This window comes from Primulina eburnea, chromosome 16, assembly GCF_022965805.1.
Source record: "Primulina eburnea isolate SZY01 chromosome 16, ASM2296580v1, whole genome shotgun sequence".
Classification (NCBI taxonomy): domain Eukaryota; kingdom Viridiplantae; phylum Streptophyta; class Magnoliopsida; order Lamiales; family Gesneriaceae; genus Primulina; species Primulina eburnea.
The window spans coordinates 10942243-10959428 of record NC_133116.1 but is presented as its reverse complement, the minus strand read 5'-3'; the positions used below and the strand labels follow the sequence as shown (position 1 = coordinate 10959428).

Sequence of the window (17186 nt, the reverse complement as noted above, 5' to 3'; positions counted from 1 at the left end):
GAAAAGTATGTAATATGTCTTTGATCACGAGCTGTGTATCTGATCTAGTAGAAGAATGTTGTCTTTCTGGTTTAGATTTTGTGGTAGATACTCAACCTATAAGAGTATTTATGATTCAGGCAGAGCCCGAGTTGTTTGTAAAAATTAAAGAGGCCCAAAGGTTTGATCAAAGTATTCAGAAATCAGTTGAACTAGTCAGATCAGGACATCGATCAGAATTTCAGGTCAATAATGAGGATATTTTGTTTGTGAATGATCGTATTGTAGTTCCTAATATTTCAGAGTTGAGGATGCATATTTTGCGTGATGCTCATTGCAGTAAATTCAGTGTACACCCTGGAAGTAAAAAGATGTACAATGATTTGAAGAAACAATTTTGGTGGAAAAAAATGAAATCTGACATAGCAGAATTTGTATCTCGTTGTTTGAATTGTCAACAAGTGAAAGCAGAAAGGAAACGACCAGGACGTCTTTTGCATAGCCTTAAGGTTCCAGAATGGAAGTGGGACCATATTACCATGGACTTTGTCACAAAATTGCCGAGGTCGTCGAGGGGTTGCGATGCAATTTGGGTTATCGCTGACAGATTAACTAAGTCTTCGTGTTTTATTCCTTACCAGATGAGATATAGGCATGATCAGATGGCCAGATTGTACATCAGAGAAGTTTTGAGATTGCATGGTGTGCCTAAGTCCATTGTATCAGATCAGTGATTCCAGATTTTCTTCTCATTTTTGGCAGAGTTTACAAGAGGCCCTTGGTACTCGTTTGCATTTGAGTACAGCATATCATCCTCAGACAGACGGACAGTCAGAACGTACTATTCAGGACATTAGAGGATATGCTGAGAGCTGTAGTGATGGATTTTGGTATTGGTTGGCAGGATTCGTTACCACTTGTCGAGTTTTCTTATAACAACAGTTATCAAGTGAGCATTGGAATGTCACCATTTGAAGCACTATATGGCAGGAAATGTAGATCTCCTCTATATTGGGACGATTTATCTGAAGCACCAATTGTAGGACCTGATATGATAAGAGATATGACAGAGAAGGTGAAATTGATTCAGGGTCGTATGCGAGCTGCTCAGGATAGGCAGGCTAAGTATACGAACATCAGGAGACGGCCGTTGATTTTTGAGAAAGGTGACAGAGTTTTTCTGAAAATATCTCATTTCCATGGTACAATTAGAGTTGGAAAGAAGGGTAAATTATCACCAAGATTCATAGGTCCGTTTGAAATTTTGGAACGTGTTTGTGATTTGGCTTATAGATTAGCTCTTCGTCTTGCATTATCAGGTGTTCATGATGTTTTTCATGTGTCTATGTTGAGAAAATATTACCCAGATCCTTCTCATGTACTTCCACCCGACGAGGTTGAGTTAGATCAGACTTTGAGCTACATTGAGAGACCGATTCAAATTCTAGACAGAAAAGATAAACAACTCAGAAATAAATTGATACCGTTGATTAAAGTACAGTGGAACAGACATGGTGTCGAGGAGGCAACTTGGGAATTAGAAGATAAGATGAGACAAAAATATCCAGAGTTATTCAAATGAAGTATGCTTCTATTCTCGGTTTTATTTTCAGTATTGATTATTACATGTTAGACTTGAAATTGATGATTTGATTTCGAGGACGAAATCTATTTTTAGAGGGGAGGAATTGTAATGCCCGAAATATAAAAAAAATTGAAAAAAAAAAGTTACTGTTCACGGGTCACTATTCAAGCGCCTAGGCGCTAACAGTTCGGGATTTTTGGCGCTGAGGCGCTAGAAATGGCACCGCGGCGCTAACAGATGCGAAAATTGATTTTTTAAAGCACACTTTGACTTCCTCAATCATTTCCCATCATTTCTTTTCTCTTCCTTATCCATCGAAACCTTTCTCCTTCCATTTTCTACATTTCTTTCTTCAATCTATGGGAGATTTGTTCAATAAAAATATGAAATGAAGGTAGATTTGTGATCCTCTCGTCACGGGCTTCACGAGGATGTAAGTATGTTATATTTTTATTCAAGTTTGGAAATGAGTTGAAGTTTAGAATTGATATTGAGTTGATATTGAGATGTTGGAGATGTGACGATTGTGTTGGTTTGAATTTAAAATGGAATTGAAGACAATGGCAAAGTAAAGGAGCTAACTCTTTAGGACGCATGCCATGTGTTTGATAGAATGATTCAATGAATGTTTTTATGGCATATTAAGGTTAAGAAATTTATGGATCTTGATTCGAAGCAGTATTGAACTAATTATGAATTTTGAACAGAAATTACTCTGTTTTGATAGATGATCAAAGTCCTTGAGTTATAGTAGAATTCAAAGGTTCAAGGCTTCTCACCAACGCATTTCGATCTTCTTTTGGTAATATTTGAAAGGTATGTTACGGTCGGTAACATACGAGGTAAAAATATCATTTTTATTTTTAAATTGAAAATTCTATGGCTCGATGAATTACTTGTGATTTGATGATGATTGTGGCCTTGAGATGAGTTTATTATGATATCGAGATGATGATCTTGATTTGCATCATGACATTGCATATTGAGCCACTTGTCGATTCAGATTTGATATGGCGGAGGTCGCCTTGATTTATTGATTTGTTGGACGTATGGGGCTATAGTTGAGTTGGCATAGTGTATGCGGAGGTCGCTGCTATGGCCTGAACACTCTCTATAGGCGCACCATAGTCTTGGGATTGTAGAACACAGCAATCCACCCCGAGCGGATGAGTCGGTGGATGTTGCTGGGTGATTCTATTCCCTTGGGTACCCTATGACCAGATGATTCACTTGATCTTGAGATTTATTGATAGCCCACAGATTCTGATCATGCATTGCATAATATTGCATCTTTGTGAATTTATATGAACTATTTGAAATTTTAAATTCTCATATGTTATTGATTGTATCATACTGGGTTTATACTCACCGCAGTGTCGGCTACCTCTTATTTTCATGTGCTTGACGGTAGGTGAGGCGAGGCTTGGAATGCCAGAGTTCAGTTCCAGGCGAGGAGATACGAGTAGAGTGGGATTCTTGGGTCTTAGGAGCTATGTGATGATGTTTGGATTTCTTTGGTTCACTATTTATTTTGGCATGTTGAAAATTATATTTTAAACATGTGAGACTTTTAAATTATTTTGACGATGTTTATGTGGATTTGTGAACAACAAATTAAGTATTTTATTAAATCGTTTGGTTTGATACATTTAAAATTATTAATATTAGATATCGGACCCGGGGCCCCACACCATTTCACTATCATGGGAGCATTATTTTATCCGGTCGTCAGTTACCGGTCAGTTCAGTTGTACCATCCCGTATACTGTGACATTAGTCTGATCAGACAAACATTACTAAACCCGGTCGTCAGTTACCGGTCATGGGATTATTACTTCATCCAGTCGCCAGTTACTGGTCAGTTCAGTTCATTGCAGGGGCCACTTGCGTAGACCATAATCTCAACAGAAAATTTTAACACGCTATTCCAGTACAAGGCTCCGAGGAGCAAACATTTTCACTATGATTTTCAGTTCAGTTATGCACGTATTATAATTGTTCATGATAAATTATTTTCACGATTATGCCTCATGACATGATAATTTACTCCTATGCAAATTTTACTATATTATTTACTCGTTATTTACGATATATGCATGCTGAGTCTTTAGGCTCACTAGACTTGATTGTTGTAGGTAATGATGAGGTCGGGACCCAGGGCGGGGATCAGTGAGCCAGCTCGAGTCGGCAGTAGTGGAACCCGAGGACCTCATTTTCAGCACTTACGATTTTTATGCTCAAACATTTTATCTCTCGTTGAATTATTTTAAATTATTACTTTGCAAAACATTACATTCTTCCGCTGCTTTTTTAAACATTTAACATTTTTTTCAGTTTATCTATGAATGAGACTTTTTAATTATTTAAAAGAAAATTTTTAAATTTTCCGCAAAATTTTCAAACACGAATTTTCGGGCCGTTATATAATCATTCAAGCATCGTAAGCAAGATAACTGAGAATATCTATTCAATCACAACGAAACACAACTGAATAAACATGATGCTATATTTAAATAAATTTCCAAGAATTTACATCTGAGTGCATACATCAGTTGAAAAAGAAAAATTGCTACGATAATAGCATATTTTAAACAACATCAGATATCATTCGGTTTCTGTGACAGAACTGGATATACCATCAGCTAGTTGTCTTGATTGCTTGAACTGCTGCATCAGTTGTGAGTTCAATTTACTAGAGAAACGAGTTAAACTGCTTTGAAATTGTCCTCTGTTCTCACCCAACTGGTCGAGCAGACTCTGAATAGGCTCACGTGGAGTTCATCTGGTGATTAAATCAACCAACATCCCAACATGGATGAGTTTCGTCTGAAGAACAGCTGACTTGGTAGGTTTGCAACTGAGCTCTTGTTCAGTGAGCATTTTAGCTTTGCATCTTTGCAGATGTTCCTCAGTCCCCTGCAGCCTGATTAAAACCCCGAAGTTAGGAATTCAGAGAAGTGGCCATAACGAAAGTTGCAGGACCAATCCTCTCAACTTTTTACTAATGAGAGACGTATAAATATTTTCAAATTGTTTGAAATACTTTTAAATAGCTTTTAACACTATTTTAAAGTAATACATTTTAAAACACAGTTTTCTTCAAATGTTCTTCTTAGAACAACCCGCTTTGATACCAGCTGAAGGATCGGGTGTGCTAGTGCCTTCGAAGGCATTTCAAACACTACAATCTCCAGTGAGCTTCAATAGCTCGTGTTCTAATAATATTAACACCGATGAATTAAATCGAGTTTGGTTTGAAACCAAGCGGAAGAAACTCGAAGTAATCCTTCGTGAAGAATATTGTTATATTAGAAAACATTTCACTTTATGTAAACTGAGTAACTGAATAAAACTAGATTAGTTTTTGCATTCTTCAGTTCAGTTATGGTGACAACTGAACTGACGGATACTCTAATTGATCCAAACATTTTGAAGACAATAGTTAAACAGTTAAATACACAAAATATGTTTATGGATTTTCGGAGACTTCAAATGCTCCTACGTCACCCCTTCTATCAGAAGGATAGGATTCACTAGAAGACTTTGATTTATACAACTACTTGTACAAACCCACTCAGCTAGTACTTACACTACTGCCTAAACTGAATTCCTAGCTACGACTAAAGGCAGCACCTTCCAGCCAACACTTCTTTAATGTCTATGTGTCAAAGACTACATATACAAGTTTAACATCTTTGTGTAAGACTGTATTTGAGTGGTTTTAAGATTGAGTGTGTGTGTGAGAACTGAACAAATAATGTTCTCACACACTGAGGGACAATGGCTTCTAAACTAAGCTGATACAACGATGAAGAGTTCCCTCTGGGCTTGAACGCTTCTATAAGCTGATAAGCAACTGAGTGTGCCCTTCTCTGTTTTTCTTTTTCACTCTTTTCACTCTCGAATGTATCTCTTCTTATTTGAGTCTTCACTGATCTTATCTTTATATAGGCGGAAAAAACTGATCGTACATCGAGACTCAATTATTGTATCCGTTGCATTTGAATTGACTTCTTGGACTTTGTGTCTTGAATTTTCGTCTGCCCTTCTGAAGTGTTTTGTCTTATATTGCTCTGATACAACGTCCATTATTGTCCTTTGACTGGACAATGGCTTGTACCTTTACGCACAGCTGGAATCCATTTATTGTAAGCTTGTCTTGATCTGCAGTTGAAAGGTTCTGACTGATGCTTCAGTTTGGTCATCTTGACTGATCTTCAGTTGGGATTAATGAAATCAGTTGACTCGTCAGTTGAACTGATTTCACCTTCGTTCAGTTGAACTGGTCAGTTGGGCTCTTCGTTAGTTGGACACAACATTAGCTGGCCAGGCTTTTGAGATCTTCCTACTGAATTACCTATCAGTTGGACAACCAACTGAACTTCTTGATTGAAGAACCAATTGGACTGATTTGGTCTCGGCGATCAGTTGGTATCTTCGATAGCTTCAGTTAAGGCTTCGTAAACTGATTAGTTCGATCTTAGATGTCTGCGAACTAAGGTAGATTGTTAGAAAAAATGTGGGGCCCCGGGTCCGATATCTAATACTAATAATTTTAAATGTATCAAACCAAACGATTGAGTAAAATACATAATTTGTTGTTCACAAATCCACATAAACATCGTCAAAATAATTTAAAAGTCTCACATGTTTAAAATATAATTTTCAACATGCCCAAAAGAAAATAATAACCAAAGAAATCCAAACATCATCACATAGCTCCTAAGACCCGAGAATCCCACTCTAACTCGTATCTCCTCGCCTGGAACTGGACTCTGGCATCCCAAGCCTCGCCTCACCTACCGTCAAGCACATGAAAACAAGAGGTAGCCGACATGCCGGTGAGTATAAACCCAGTATGATACAATCAATAACATATGAGAATTTAAATTTCAAATAGTTCATATAAAATTCATAAAGATGCAATATAATGTAATGCATGATCAGAAGCTGTGGGCTATCAATAAATCTCAAGATCAAGTGAATCATCTGGTCATAGGGTACCCAAGGGAATAGAATCACCCAGCAACATCCACCGACTCATCCGCTCGGGGTGGATTGATGTGTTCTACAATCCCAAGACTATGGTGCGCCTATAGAGAGTGTTCAGGCCATAGCAGCGACCTCCGCATACACTATGCCAACTCAAATATAGCCCCATACGTCCAACAAATCAATAAATCAAGGCGACCTCCGCCATATCAAATCTGAATCAACAAGTGGCTCAATATGCAATGTCATGATGCAAATCAATATCATCATCTCGATATCATAATCAACTCATCTCAATACAACAATCATCATCAAATCACAATAGTTCATCTAGCCATAGACTTTCAATTTAAATAAAATGATACTTTTACCTCGTATGTTACCGACCGTAACATACCTTTCAAATATTACCAAAAGAAGATCGAAATGCGTAGGTGAGAAGCCTTGAACCTTTGAATTCTACTATAACTCAAGGACTTTGATCATCTATCAAAACAGAGTAATTTTTGTTCAAAATTCATAATTAGTTCAATACTGCTTCGAATCAAGATCCATAAATTTCTTAACCTTAATATGCCATAAAAACATTCATTGAATCTGTTGGAACTTTTCAATTTCGCAATCTTTGCTTAATTTTGATGCTAACAAAACTTGTTATTTTGTTTCTAATAATCTACCTTAGTGTGCAGTAAGCTGGAACTGAAATAATCAGTTACGAGCCAAAACTAAAGCTGTCGAGGAATGCTAACTGAAGACGTCCAACTGATCGCGTAAACTGAAAACAGTAGAACTGAAGTGCCAACTGAAAGACTAGTTCAACTGAATGTCCAGCTGATGAGCAGTTCAGCAGAAGACCTTCAGAAGCCCGGCCAGCTGATGAAGTGTTCAACTGATGAAGAGCCCAGCTGACCAGTTCAACTGAAAGAGTGAAATCAGCTCAACTGATTTCACCAGCCCAACAGAAGACCAGTTCAACTGACCAGTTGAAAGCATCAGTCAGAGTCAATCAGTTGCAGATCAAGACAAGCTTAATAATGGAATCCAGCTAAGCACGAAGGTACAAAAGCTATTGTACTACCACAGTACAATAAGAGACGTTGCATCAGAGCTTAAAGCCAAAAGTTCCGGAAAGATGTCGAGGAACAAATTCAAAATGCAACGGACACATTATTGAGTCTTACTGTACGGTCAGCCAAACGCCTATAAATAGAAGCTGAAGTTCAGTGAAGACTAACACTGAGAAAAACGAAAACAGAGAACAAGGGCACGCTTATTACATATCAGCTTGTTAGAAGCAATCAGCCCAGAGGGAACACTTCATTGTATTATCAGCTTAGATTAGAAGCCTTTTTCCCTCAGTGTGTGAGAACACTTTCGGGTAGTGTTCATTGATCAGTTCTCACACACACACACACACACTCACTCATCATCTCAGATTCCGTCTTGCACACAGACGTAAAACATGTGTATGTAGTCTTTCTCACATAGACGTTAAAGAAGTGTTGACTGGAAGGTGATGCCTTCAGTTTAGAACTAGGAGTTCAGTTAGGCAGTGGGTAAGTCCTAAGCTGGGTGGGTTTGTACAAAGGTTTGTATAAATCAAAGTCTTCTAGTGTATCCTACCCGAGGAGGTAGAAGGGGTGACGTAGGAGCAGTTGAAGTCTCCGAACATCCATAAACATATCTTGTGTTTTGTTTTCAGTCTAACTGTTTAACTGTGTTGTTCTTAATTGTTTCATCAGTCCAGCTGATATCAGTTCAGTTCTGTCCATAACCGAACTGATATAAGCTCTAACTGACTTCTTTTCTTCAGTTAACCAGTTGCACAAGATATATAAAATTGATCAGTTTGTTTTCTTAACGAAGGATTATTTTGAGTGTCTTCCGCTTAGTTGTTTAACCAAACTCGATCTAATTCATCGGTGTATTTATTCTTAGAACACGAGCTATTGCAGCTCATTGGTAAATCAGTCAGAAGGGTCAACGACTGATGCACAGCTTCGTAACTGATGTTTAGTCGGGGCCCCCATAACCGATCCTGACAACTGGTATCAGAGCTTGATGTTCTAAGAAAGACATTTGAAAAACTGATCTAAAATGTTTTTAAAATATTTGTAAAATGTTTTAAAGTATTTTAAATTTGTTTTAAAATGGTTTTCAAAACCCTTTTAAAAATTTTATATCTCACGTGTTTCTGAGAAGAGAGGATTGGTTCTGCAATTAATATTGTAGCCACTTCGCTCGAATCCGATTTTCTTATTTTAGCAGCTTGCAGGTTTTGAGGTCAACTGACAGGAGAACAGCAAAACTGATATGCGAACAAGATTTCAGTTGCAAGCCTACCAGTTAAACTGATCAACAGACGAAACCCAACTACCAGCTGAAACTGATGAGTTAACTGGAGCTTAATCATCAGAAGTGCCGCCGCTTAACTGCCATATCAGATCAGGAGAAATGATCAATGCGGTTCAGCAATCAGTTGAGTCCAGTTTGCATCAGCTAAACCAGTTGGCTAGCACAGGACCTCAAGTTCAAAGCAGTTAGCTGTTCATCTATCAAAAGGAAATTAAGACTTTGCAGTCTTTCAAGGATTCAAGGCAACCGATAGTTGGTACATTTAGTTCTATTATGTGTAAACTGATTGATAACTGATGTTGTTTAAAATCCAGCTAAATGTAGTAGCAGTTTTCCCTTACATAACTGGTGTGCTTAATTGTAATACAAGGGAAGTTTATTTGTTTAAATGAACATCATGTTATTCAGTTTGTTTAAATGTATCTGAACTGATAATCCCAGTTTTGTGTAGCCTTAACTGCTTGCATGATTATTGCTGCTTTAAAATAATTTTAAAATCGTGTGACTATTTATATTTTTAAGGGGGAGTTTTCCTTTAAATTCATATTTTAAAATGATTTTTCAATTCAGTTGTTGAGGGGGAGTTTTTTTTAAAAAAAAAAATATTTTTCAAATTTGTTATCCCTCAAACTGAAATTATCTTAGTTTCTTTTTAAATTGTTTTTCTTATTAATTCAGTTAGTAAGGGGGAGCATTCACTCCTGGAACTGAATTTTTGTTTTGATTGCTTAAATGTTTTTGATTCTCACAAAGGGGGAGAATCATATCACTTTAACTGTTCAAGTTTTGTGATCATCAAAAAGGGGGAGATTGTTGGAACTTTTCAAGTTCGCAATCTTTGCTTAATTTTGATGCTAACAAAACTTGTTATTTTGTTTCTAATAATCTACCTTAGTGTGCAGTAAGCTGGAACTGAAATAATCAGTTACGAGCCAAAACTAAAGCTGTCGAGGAATGCTAACTGAAGACGTCCAACTGATCGCGTAAACTGAAAACAGTAGAACTGAAGTGCCAACTGAAAGACTAGTTCAACTGAATGTCCAGCTGATGAGCAGTTCAGCAGAAGACCTTCAGAAGCCCGGCCAGCTGATGAAGTGTTCAACTGATGAAGAGCCCAGCTGACCAGTTCAACTGAAAGAGTGAAATCAGCTCAACTGATTTCACCAGCCCAACAGAAGACCAGTTCAACTGACCAGTTGAAAGCATCAGTCAGAGTCAATCAGTTGCAGATCAAGACAAGCTTAATAATGGAATCCAGCTAAGCACGAAGGTACAAAAGCTATTGTACTACCACAGTACAATAAGAGACGTTGCATCAGAGCTTAAAGCCAAAAGTTCCGGAAAGATGTCGAGGAACAAATTCAAAATGCAACGGACACATTATTGAGTCTTACTGTACGGTCAGCCAAACGCCTATAAATAGAAGCTGAAGTTCAGTGAAGACTAACACTGAGAAAAACGAGAACAAAGAACAAGGGCATGCTTATTACATATCAGCTTGTTAGAAGCAATCAGCCCAGAGGGAACACTTCATTGTATTATCAGCTTAGATTAGAAGCCTTTTTCCCTCAGTGTGTGAGAACACTTTCGGGTAGTGTTCATTGATCAGTTCTCACACACACACACACACACTCACTCATCATCTCAGATTCCGTCTTGCACACAGACGTAAAACATGTGTATGTAGTCTTTCTCACATAGACGTTAAAGAAGTGTTGACTGGAAGGTGATGCCTTCAGTTTAGAACTAGGAGTTCAGTTAGGCAGTGGGTAAGTCCTAAGCTAGGTGGGTTTGTACAAAGGTTTGTATAAATCAAAGTCTTCTAGTGTATCCTACCCGAGGAGGTAGAAGGGGTGACGTAGGAGCAGTTGAAGTCTCCGAACATCCATAAACATATCTTGTGTTTTGTTTTCAGTCTAACTGTTTAACTGTGTTGTTCTTAATTGTTTCATCAGTCCAGCTGATATCAGTTCAGTTCTGTCCATAACCGAACTGATATAAGCTCTAACTGACTTCTTTTCTTCAGTTAACCAGTTGCACAAGATATATAAAATTGATCAGTTTGTTTTCTTAACGAAGGATTATTTTGAGTGTCTTCCGCTTAGTTGTTTAACCAAACTCGATCTAATTCATCGTTGTATTTATTCTTAGAACACGAGCTATTGCAGCTCATTGGTAAATTAGTCAGAAGGGTCAACGACTGATGCACAGCTTCGTAACTGATGTTCAGTCGGGGCCCCCATAACCGATCCTGACAGAATCATTCTATCAAACACATGGCATGCGTCCTAAAGAGTTAGCTCCTTTACTTTGCCATTGTCTTCAATTCCATTTTAAATTCAAACCAACACAATCGTCACATCTCAAATATCAACTCAAATATCAATTCTAAACTTCCAACTCATTTCCAAACTTGAATAAAAATGGAAGATACTTACATCCTCGTGAAGCCCGTGACGAGAGGATCACAAATCTAACTTCATTTTATAATTTTCTTGAGCAAATCTCCCTTAATATTAGAAAGAAGATTTAAAAATGGAGAGAAATGGATGAGGGTTCGTTTGAGGAGGAGAAAAATGATTGGAGGAGGTGAAAGTTGACTCAAATATTGATTTTTCGCGTCTGTAGCGCCGCAGCGCCAAGCTTTCGCAGATCTAGCGCCTAGGCGCTAGTTTCTAGCGCCGCAGCGCTTGAATAGTGACCGGATGAACAGTACCCGTAAATAGTAACCGTGAACAGTAACTTTTTTTTTTCAATTTTTTTTTTTTTTCAAATCCGGGCATTACAATTCCTCCCCTCTAAAAATAGATTTCGTCCTCGAAATCAAATCATCAATTTCAAGTCTAACATGTAATGATCAATACTAAAAATAAAACCGAGAATAGAAGCATACTTCATTTGAATAACTCTGGATATTTTTGTCTCATCTTATCTTCTAATTCCCAAGTTGCCTCCTCGACACCATGTCTGTTCCACTGTACTTTAATCAACGGTATCAATTTATTTCTGAGTTGCTTATCTTTTCTGCCTAGAATCTGAATCGGTCTTTCAATATAGCTCAAAGTCTTGTCTAACTCAACCTCATCAGGTGGAAGCACATGAGATGGATCTGGATGATATTTCCTCAACATTGACACATGAAAAACATCATGAACACCTGATAATGCAGGAGGAAGAGCTAATCTATAAGCCAAATCACCAACACGTTCCAAAATTTCATACGGACCTATGAATCTCGGTGATAATTTACCCTTCTTTCCAAATCTAATTATACCACAGAAAGGAGATATTTTCAGAAAAACTCTGTCACCTTTCTCAAAAATCAACGGCCGTCTCATGATGTTCGCATACTTAGCCTGCCTATCCTGAGCAGCTCTCATACGACTTTGAATCAATTTCACCTTCTCTGTCATATCTCTTATCATATCAGGTCCTACAATTGGTGCTTCAGATAAATCGTCCCAATACAGAAGAGATCTACATTTCCTGCCATATAGTGCTTCAAATGGTGACATTCCAATGCTCACTTGATAACTGTTGTTATAAGAAAACTCGACAAGTGGTAACGAATCCTGCCAACCAATACCAAAATCCATCACTACAGCTCTCAGCATATCCTCTAATGTCTGAATAGTACGTTCTGACTGTCCGTCTGTCTGAAGATGATATGCTGTACTCAAATGCAAACGAGTACCAAGGGCCTCTTGTAAACTCTGCCAAAAATGAGAAGAAAATCTGGGATCACGATCTGATACAATGGACGTAGGCACACCATGCAATCTCAAAACTTCTCTAATGTACAATCTGGCCATCTGATCGTGCCTATATGTCATCTGATAAGGAATGAAACACGAAGACTTGGTTAATCTGTCAACGATAACCCAAATTGCATCGCAACCTCTCGACGATCTCGGCAATTTCGTGACAAAGTCCATGGTAATATGGTCCCACTTCCATTCTGGAACCTTAAGGCTATGCAAAAGACCTCCTGGTCGCTTTCGTTCTGCTTTCACTTGTTGACAATTCAAAAAACGAGATACAAATTCTGCTATGTCAGATTTCATTCTTTTCCACCAAAATTGTTTCTTCAAATCATTGTACATCTTTTTACTTCCAGGGTGTACACTGAATTTACTGCAATGAGCATCACGTAAAATATGCATCCTCAACTCGGAAATATTAGGAACTACAATACGATCATTCACAAACAAAATACCATCATTATTGACCTGAAATTCTGATCGATGTCCTGATCTGACGAGTTCAACTGATTTCTGAATGCTTTGATCTAACCTTTGGGCCTCTTTAATTTTTACAAACAACTCGGGCTCAGTCTGAATCAAAAATACTCTTACATGTTGAGTATCTACCACAAAGTCCAAACCAGAAAGACAACATTCTTCTACTAGATCAGATACACTGCTAGTGATCAAAGACATATTACATACTTTTCTGCTCAAAGTATCGGCTGCTGCATTAGACTTTCCTGGATAATATTTTATTTCGCAATCATAGTCTTTCAACAAATCTAACCAACGCCTCTGTCTCATGTTCAGCTCAGCTTGTGAAAAGAGGTATTTCAAACTCTTATGATCAGTAAATATCTCAAATTTCTCACCATACAAGTAGTGACGCCAAATCTTTAAGGCAAAAACCACTGCTGCTAATTCCAAGTCATGCACTAGGTATCTCGACTCATGTAGCTTCAACTGTCGTGAAGCATAGGCAACCACACGGCCATGCTGCATTAATACACAACCCAGTCCTTGATGTGAAGCATCAGTGTGCACTGTAAATCCTCCTGCACCTGATGGGATAGTCAGAACTGGAGCACTAGTCAATCTCTTCTTAAGTTCAACAAAACTAGCCTCACATGCTTGAGACCAAATAAATGGTGCATTCTTTTGTGTCAGCTGGGTAATTGGCCTCGCAATCTGTGAAAATCCTTCAATAAATCTGCGATAATATCCTGCCAAACCCATAAAACTACGTACCTCAGGAACTGATGTCGGCCTAGCCCAATTGATGACTGCCTCAACTTTACTCGGATCAACTGATATACCAGCACTTGAAATCACATGTCCAAGGAAAACCACTCTATCCAACCAAAACTCGCATTTGGATAATTTAGCATACAACTTTTCAGCTCTCAAAATTTGCAAAACAGCTCTCAAATGCTCGGCATGCTCAATTTCAGATTTTGAATAAATAAGAATATCATCAATGAAGATCACAACAAATTGATCTATATACCGTTGAAACACACGGTTCATCAAATCCATAAATACCGCAGGTGCATTGGTCAACCCAAAAGGCATAACCAAAAATTCGAAATGCCCATACCTGGTACGAAAAGCAGTCTTAGGCACATCTACCTCGCTAACTCTTAACTGATGATATCCAGATCTTAAATCAATTTTAGAATATACTGAAGAACCCTGCAACTGGTCAAAGAGATCATCAATCCGTGGCAAAGGATACTTATTCTTTACTGTGGCTTTATTCAACTGTCTATAATCGACACAAAGCCTCATAGACCCATCTTTCTTCTTCACGAATAAAACCGGAGCACCCCAAGGTGAAACACTTGGTCTTATATATCCTTTAGCCAATAGATCCTCAAGTTGTTCCTTTAGTTCTTTTAGTTCAATTGGTGCCATCCTATAAGGAGCTCTAGAAATAGGTTGTGTACCTGGCATCAACTCAATGTTGAACTCAACCTCTCGGACTGGAGGAAATTCTGGAATTTAATCTGGAAATACATCTGTAAATTCACTAACAATTGGAATATCTGCCAATTTAGGTACTGACCTTGAAATATCAATTGCATAAACCAAGAAACATTCTGCTCCTTTCTGCAACAAACGAGTCATGGACAAAACAGATACCAAAGGAATCTTAGCTCGAGAACCCTTACCATAGAATGTCCAGTGATCTGTCATATCAGGCCTAAACTTAACAATCTTCTGAAAAAAATCTACAGTTGCCTTGTATCTTGTCAACATGTCAATACCAAGTATGCAGTCAAAATCAAACATCTCCAACACAATACAATCGAGCTCAATGACATTATCCTCATAACGAAATTCACAACTACTTATCATTTCAGCTGACCTCATCACTTTGCCTAGTGGAGTAGAAATAGATAATGTAGATGATAATGGCATAGAATTCAACGAATGCAATGTGACAAAGTGCTCAGCTATGAAAGTATGTGATGCACCAGTATCCATCAAAACATAAGCAGGATAACCTGAGAGAAAACAATTACCTGCAATGACATTATCTAGAGCATTATGTGCCTCATCCTCAGTGAGTGCAAAAACTCGAGCGTGCTGTCTAGGTGGTTGTCCTACCCTGTGGCTACCACTCTGTTTGTTCTGATCTGATCGGTTTGACTGCTGATAGGAATGAACTATAGGAGTCTGACGATTCTGGTGAGGTGTCTGTCTCGATGATCCCCTACTCTGAGATGTATCACTGCCACGGTTAGGACACACTCGAGCATAGTGTCCCACCTGGTTACACAAGTGGCAAGCTCCCGAGACTCCTCTACACTGATCGGTATAATGTCTACCACCACACTGACCGCAAGTTGGACCTGAATAACCAGTGCTCTGATTTGAACCAGACTGTCTCGATCCACTAGAACTCGAAAAATTACTGCCATGCCTCTTAAATTGCTTGCCTCTAGCCCGAAACTGCTCTCTTATGTTGCCACTGTTACTGCCAGTATTACCCTGTCTGAACTGTTGTCGAAACTGTGGCTGTTGGGGTCGTTGTAAATACTGAGGACCTCTCTGTCTAATGATTCCGGTTTCAGCTCCCTTTGCTCTATCAAGAGCCTCGGCAAAAGTGTTAGGCCTTCCAGTATTAACCAAGGTATATATATCAGGGTTAAGACCATTTATAAAGTGGTCGGCCTTAGCTTCTTCATCGGATGCTACATGAGGAGCAAAGCTCAGTAAATTCGAGAACTTAGCAACATAGTCCTCAATATTTAGATTTCCCTGCTTTAAATTTGCAAACTCGGCTCCCCTATCTTTCCTATAAGAGGTAGGAAAGAAACGCTGATAAAATTCAGATTTAAAAGTATCCCAGGTAACAATCGTACATCGACCTTCTAAAGCTTTCTTTGTCATGATCCACCAACTCTTAGCAACATCCAATAACTGATGAACAACTAACTTGATTCTACGATCATCTGGATACTCAAGAGATTCAAATAATTGATCCATATTCTCCAACCAGTTCTCACACTCTAATGCATTCTCTGTACCCTTCAACATTGGTGGTTGCAAAGACTGAAATCTGACTAACAGTATCTCCATCGGAGTCGGAGTTATATCCATCTGAGTATGAGTAGCACTGCCCTGATCTTGTGCTACTGGTACATTCTGTCTATGTCTACCACGACCTCTACCACGAGTAGCCATGTCTTATATACAATAGATCAAACACAGATAAAATCACAAAATCACAATCATCTCAGTCTTGTATCAATCATCTCTGGCTCTCGAGACTCAAAATCTCAAAAATCTCGAATAAAGATCAACAATATAATATCTCAATTAAATCATGTATTTCACATTATGGCACAATGAAAATTCTAGCAAATATATCACATGATCAAGCAATTCAAACTGACTCGATCTACCCTGTTCCCAAATATTTTATGCTCTGATACCACCTAATGTGGGGCCCCGGGTCCGATATCTAATACTAATAATTTTAAATGTATCAAACCAAACGATTGAGTAAAATACATAATTTGTTGTTCACAAATCCACATAAACATCGTCAAAATAATTTAAAAGTCTCACATGTTTAAAATATAATTTTCAACATGCCCAAAAGAAAATAATAACCAAAGAATCCAAACATCATCACATAGCTCCTAAGACCCGAGAATCCCACTCTAACTCGTATCTCCTCGCCTGGAACTGGACTCTGGCATCCCAAGCCTCGCCTCACCTACCGTCAAGCACATGAAAACAAGAGGTAGCCGACATGCCGGTGAGTATAAACCCAGTATGATACAATCAATAACATATGAGAATTTAAATTTCAAATAGTTCATATAAAATTCATAAAGATGCAATATAATGTAATGCATGATCAGAAGCTGTGGGCTATCAATAAATCTCAAGATCAAGTGAATCATCTGGTCATAGGGTACCCAAGGGAATAGAATCACCCAGCAACATCCACCGACTCATCCGCTCGGGGTGGATTGATGTGTTCTACAATCCCAAGACTATGGTGCGCCTATAGA

At 38.3% G+C, this 17186-nt stretch overlaps 3 protein-coding genes across 3 annotated transcripts; 1 reads left to right on the top strand and 2 right to left on the bottom strand.

Moving 5' to 3' along the window:
- The first annotated feature begins 1042 nt into the window (after positions 1 to 1042).
- On the top strand, positions 1043 to 1561 carry LOC140816022 (uncharacterized). Its single transcript, XM_073175088.1, has one exon. The coding sequence runs from the start codon at positions 1043 to 1045 to the stop codon at positions 1559 to 1561; it is 519 nt and encodes a 172-aa protein (XP_073031189.1).
- Positions 1562 to 11805: 10244 nt separating this feature from the next.
- Positions 11806 to 12324, bottom strand: LOC140816021 (uncharacterized). Its single transcript, XM_073175087.1, has one exon. It carries the CDS (start codon positions 12322 to 12324, stop codon positions 11806 to 11808), a length of 519 nt encoding a protein of 172 aa, XP_073031188.1.
- A 64-nt stretch (positions 12325 to 12388) lies between these two features.
- On the bottom strand, positions 12389 to 16347 carry LOC140816020 (uncharacterized). Its single transcript, XM_073175086.1, has 6 exons — positions 15183 to 16347; positions 14800 to 15038; positions 13906 to 14097; positions 13567 to 13845; positions 12877 to 13245; positions 12389 to 12397 (listed from the first exon to the last, which is right to left on the bottom strand). Exons 1-6 carry the CDS (start codon positions 16345 to 16347, stop codon positions 12389 to 12391), a joined length of 2253 nt encoding a protein of 750 aa, XP_073031187.1.
- Between the last annotated feature and the right edge of the window lie 839 nt (positions 16348 to 17186).

What these genes read in the sequence shown, in the direction of transcription:
- LOC140816022 (XM_073175088.1), top strand. Translation starts at nt 1,043, where the DNA reads ATGACAGAGAAGGTGAAATTGATTCAGGGTCGTATGCGAGCTGCTCAG.
- LOC140816021 (XM_073175087.1), bottom strand. Translation starts at nt 12,324, where the DNA reads ATGACAGAGAAGGTGAAATTGATTCAAAGTCGTATGAGAGCTGCTCAG.
- LOC140816020 (XM_073175086.1), bottom strand. Translation starts at nt 16,347, where the DNA reads ATGGCTACTCGTGGTAGAGGTCGTGGTAGACATAGACAGAATGTACCA. An exon ending in CTCGAGCTAAGATTCCTTTG is followed by an intron (nt 14,098 to 14,799) that starts GTATCTGTTTTG and finishes TCTGAAATTGAG; the next exon opens with CATGCCGAGCATTTGAGAGC. An exon ending in ACTTGGAATTAGCAGCAGTG is followed by an intron (nt 13,246 to 13,566) that starts GTTTTTGCCTTA and finishes TTTTTGATTCAG; the next exon opens with ACTGAGCCCGAGTTGTTTGT.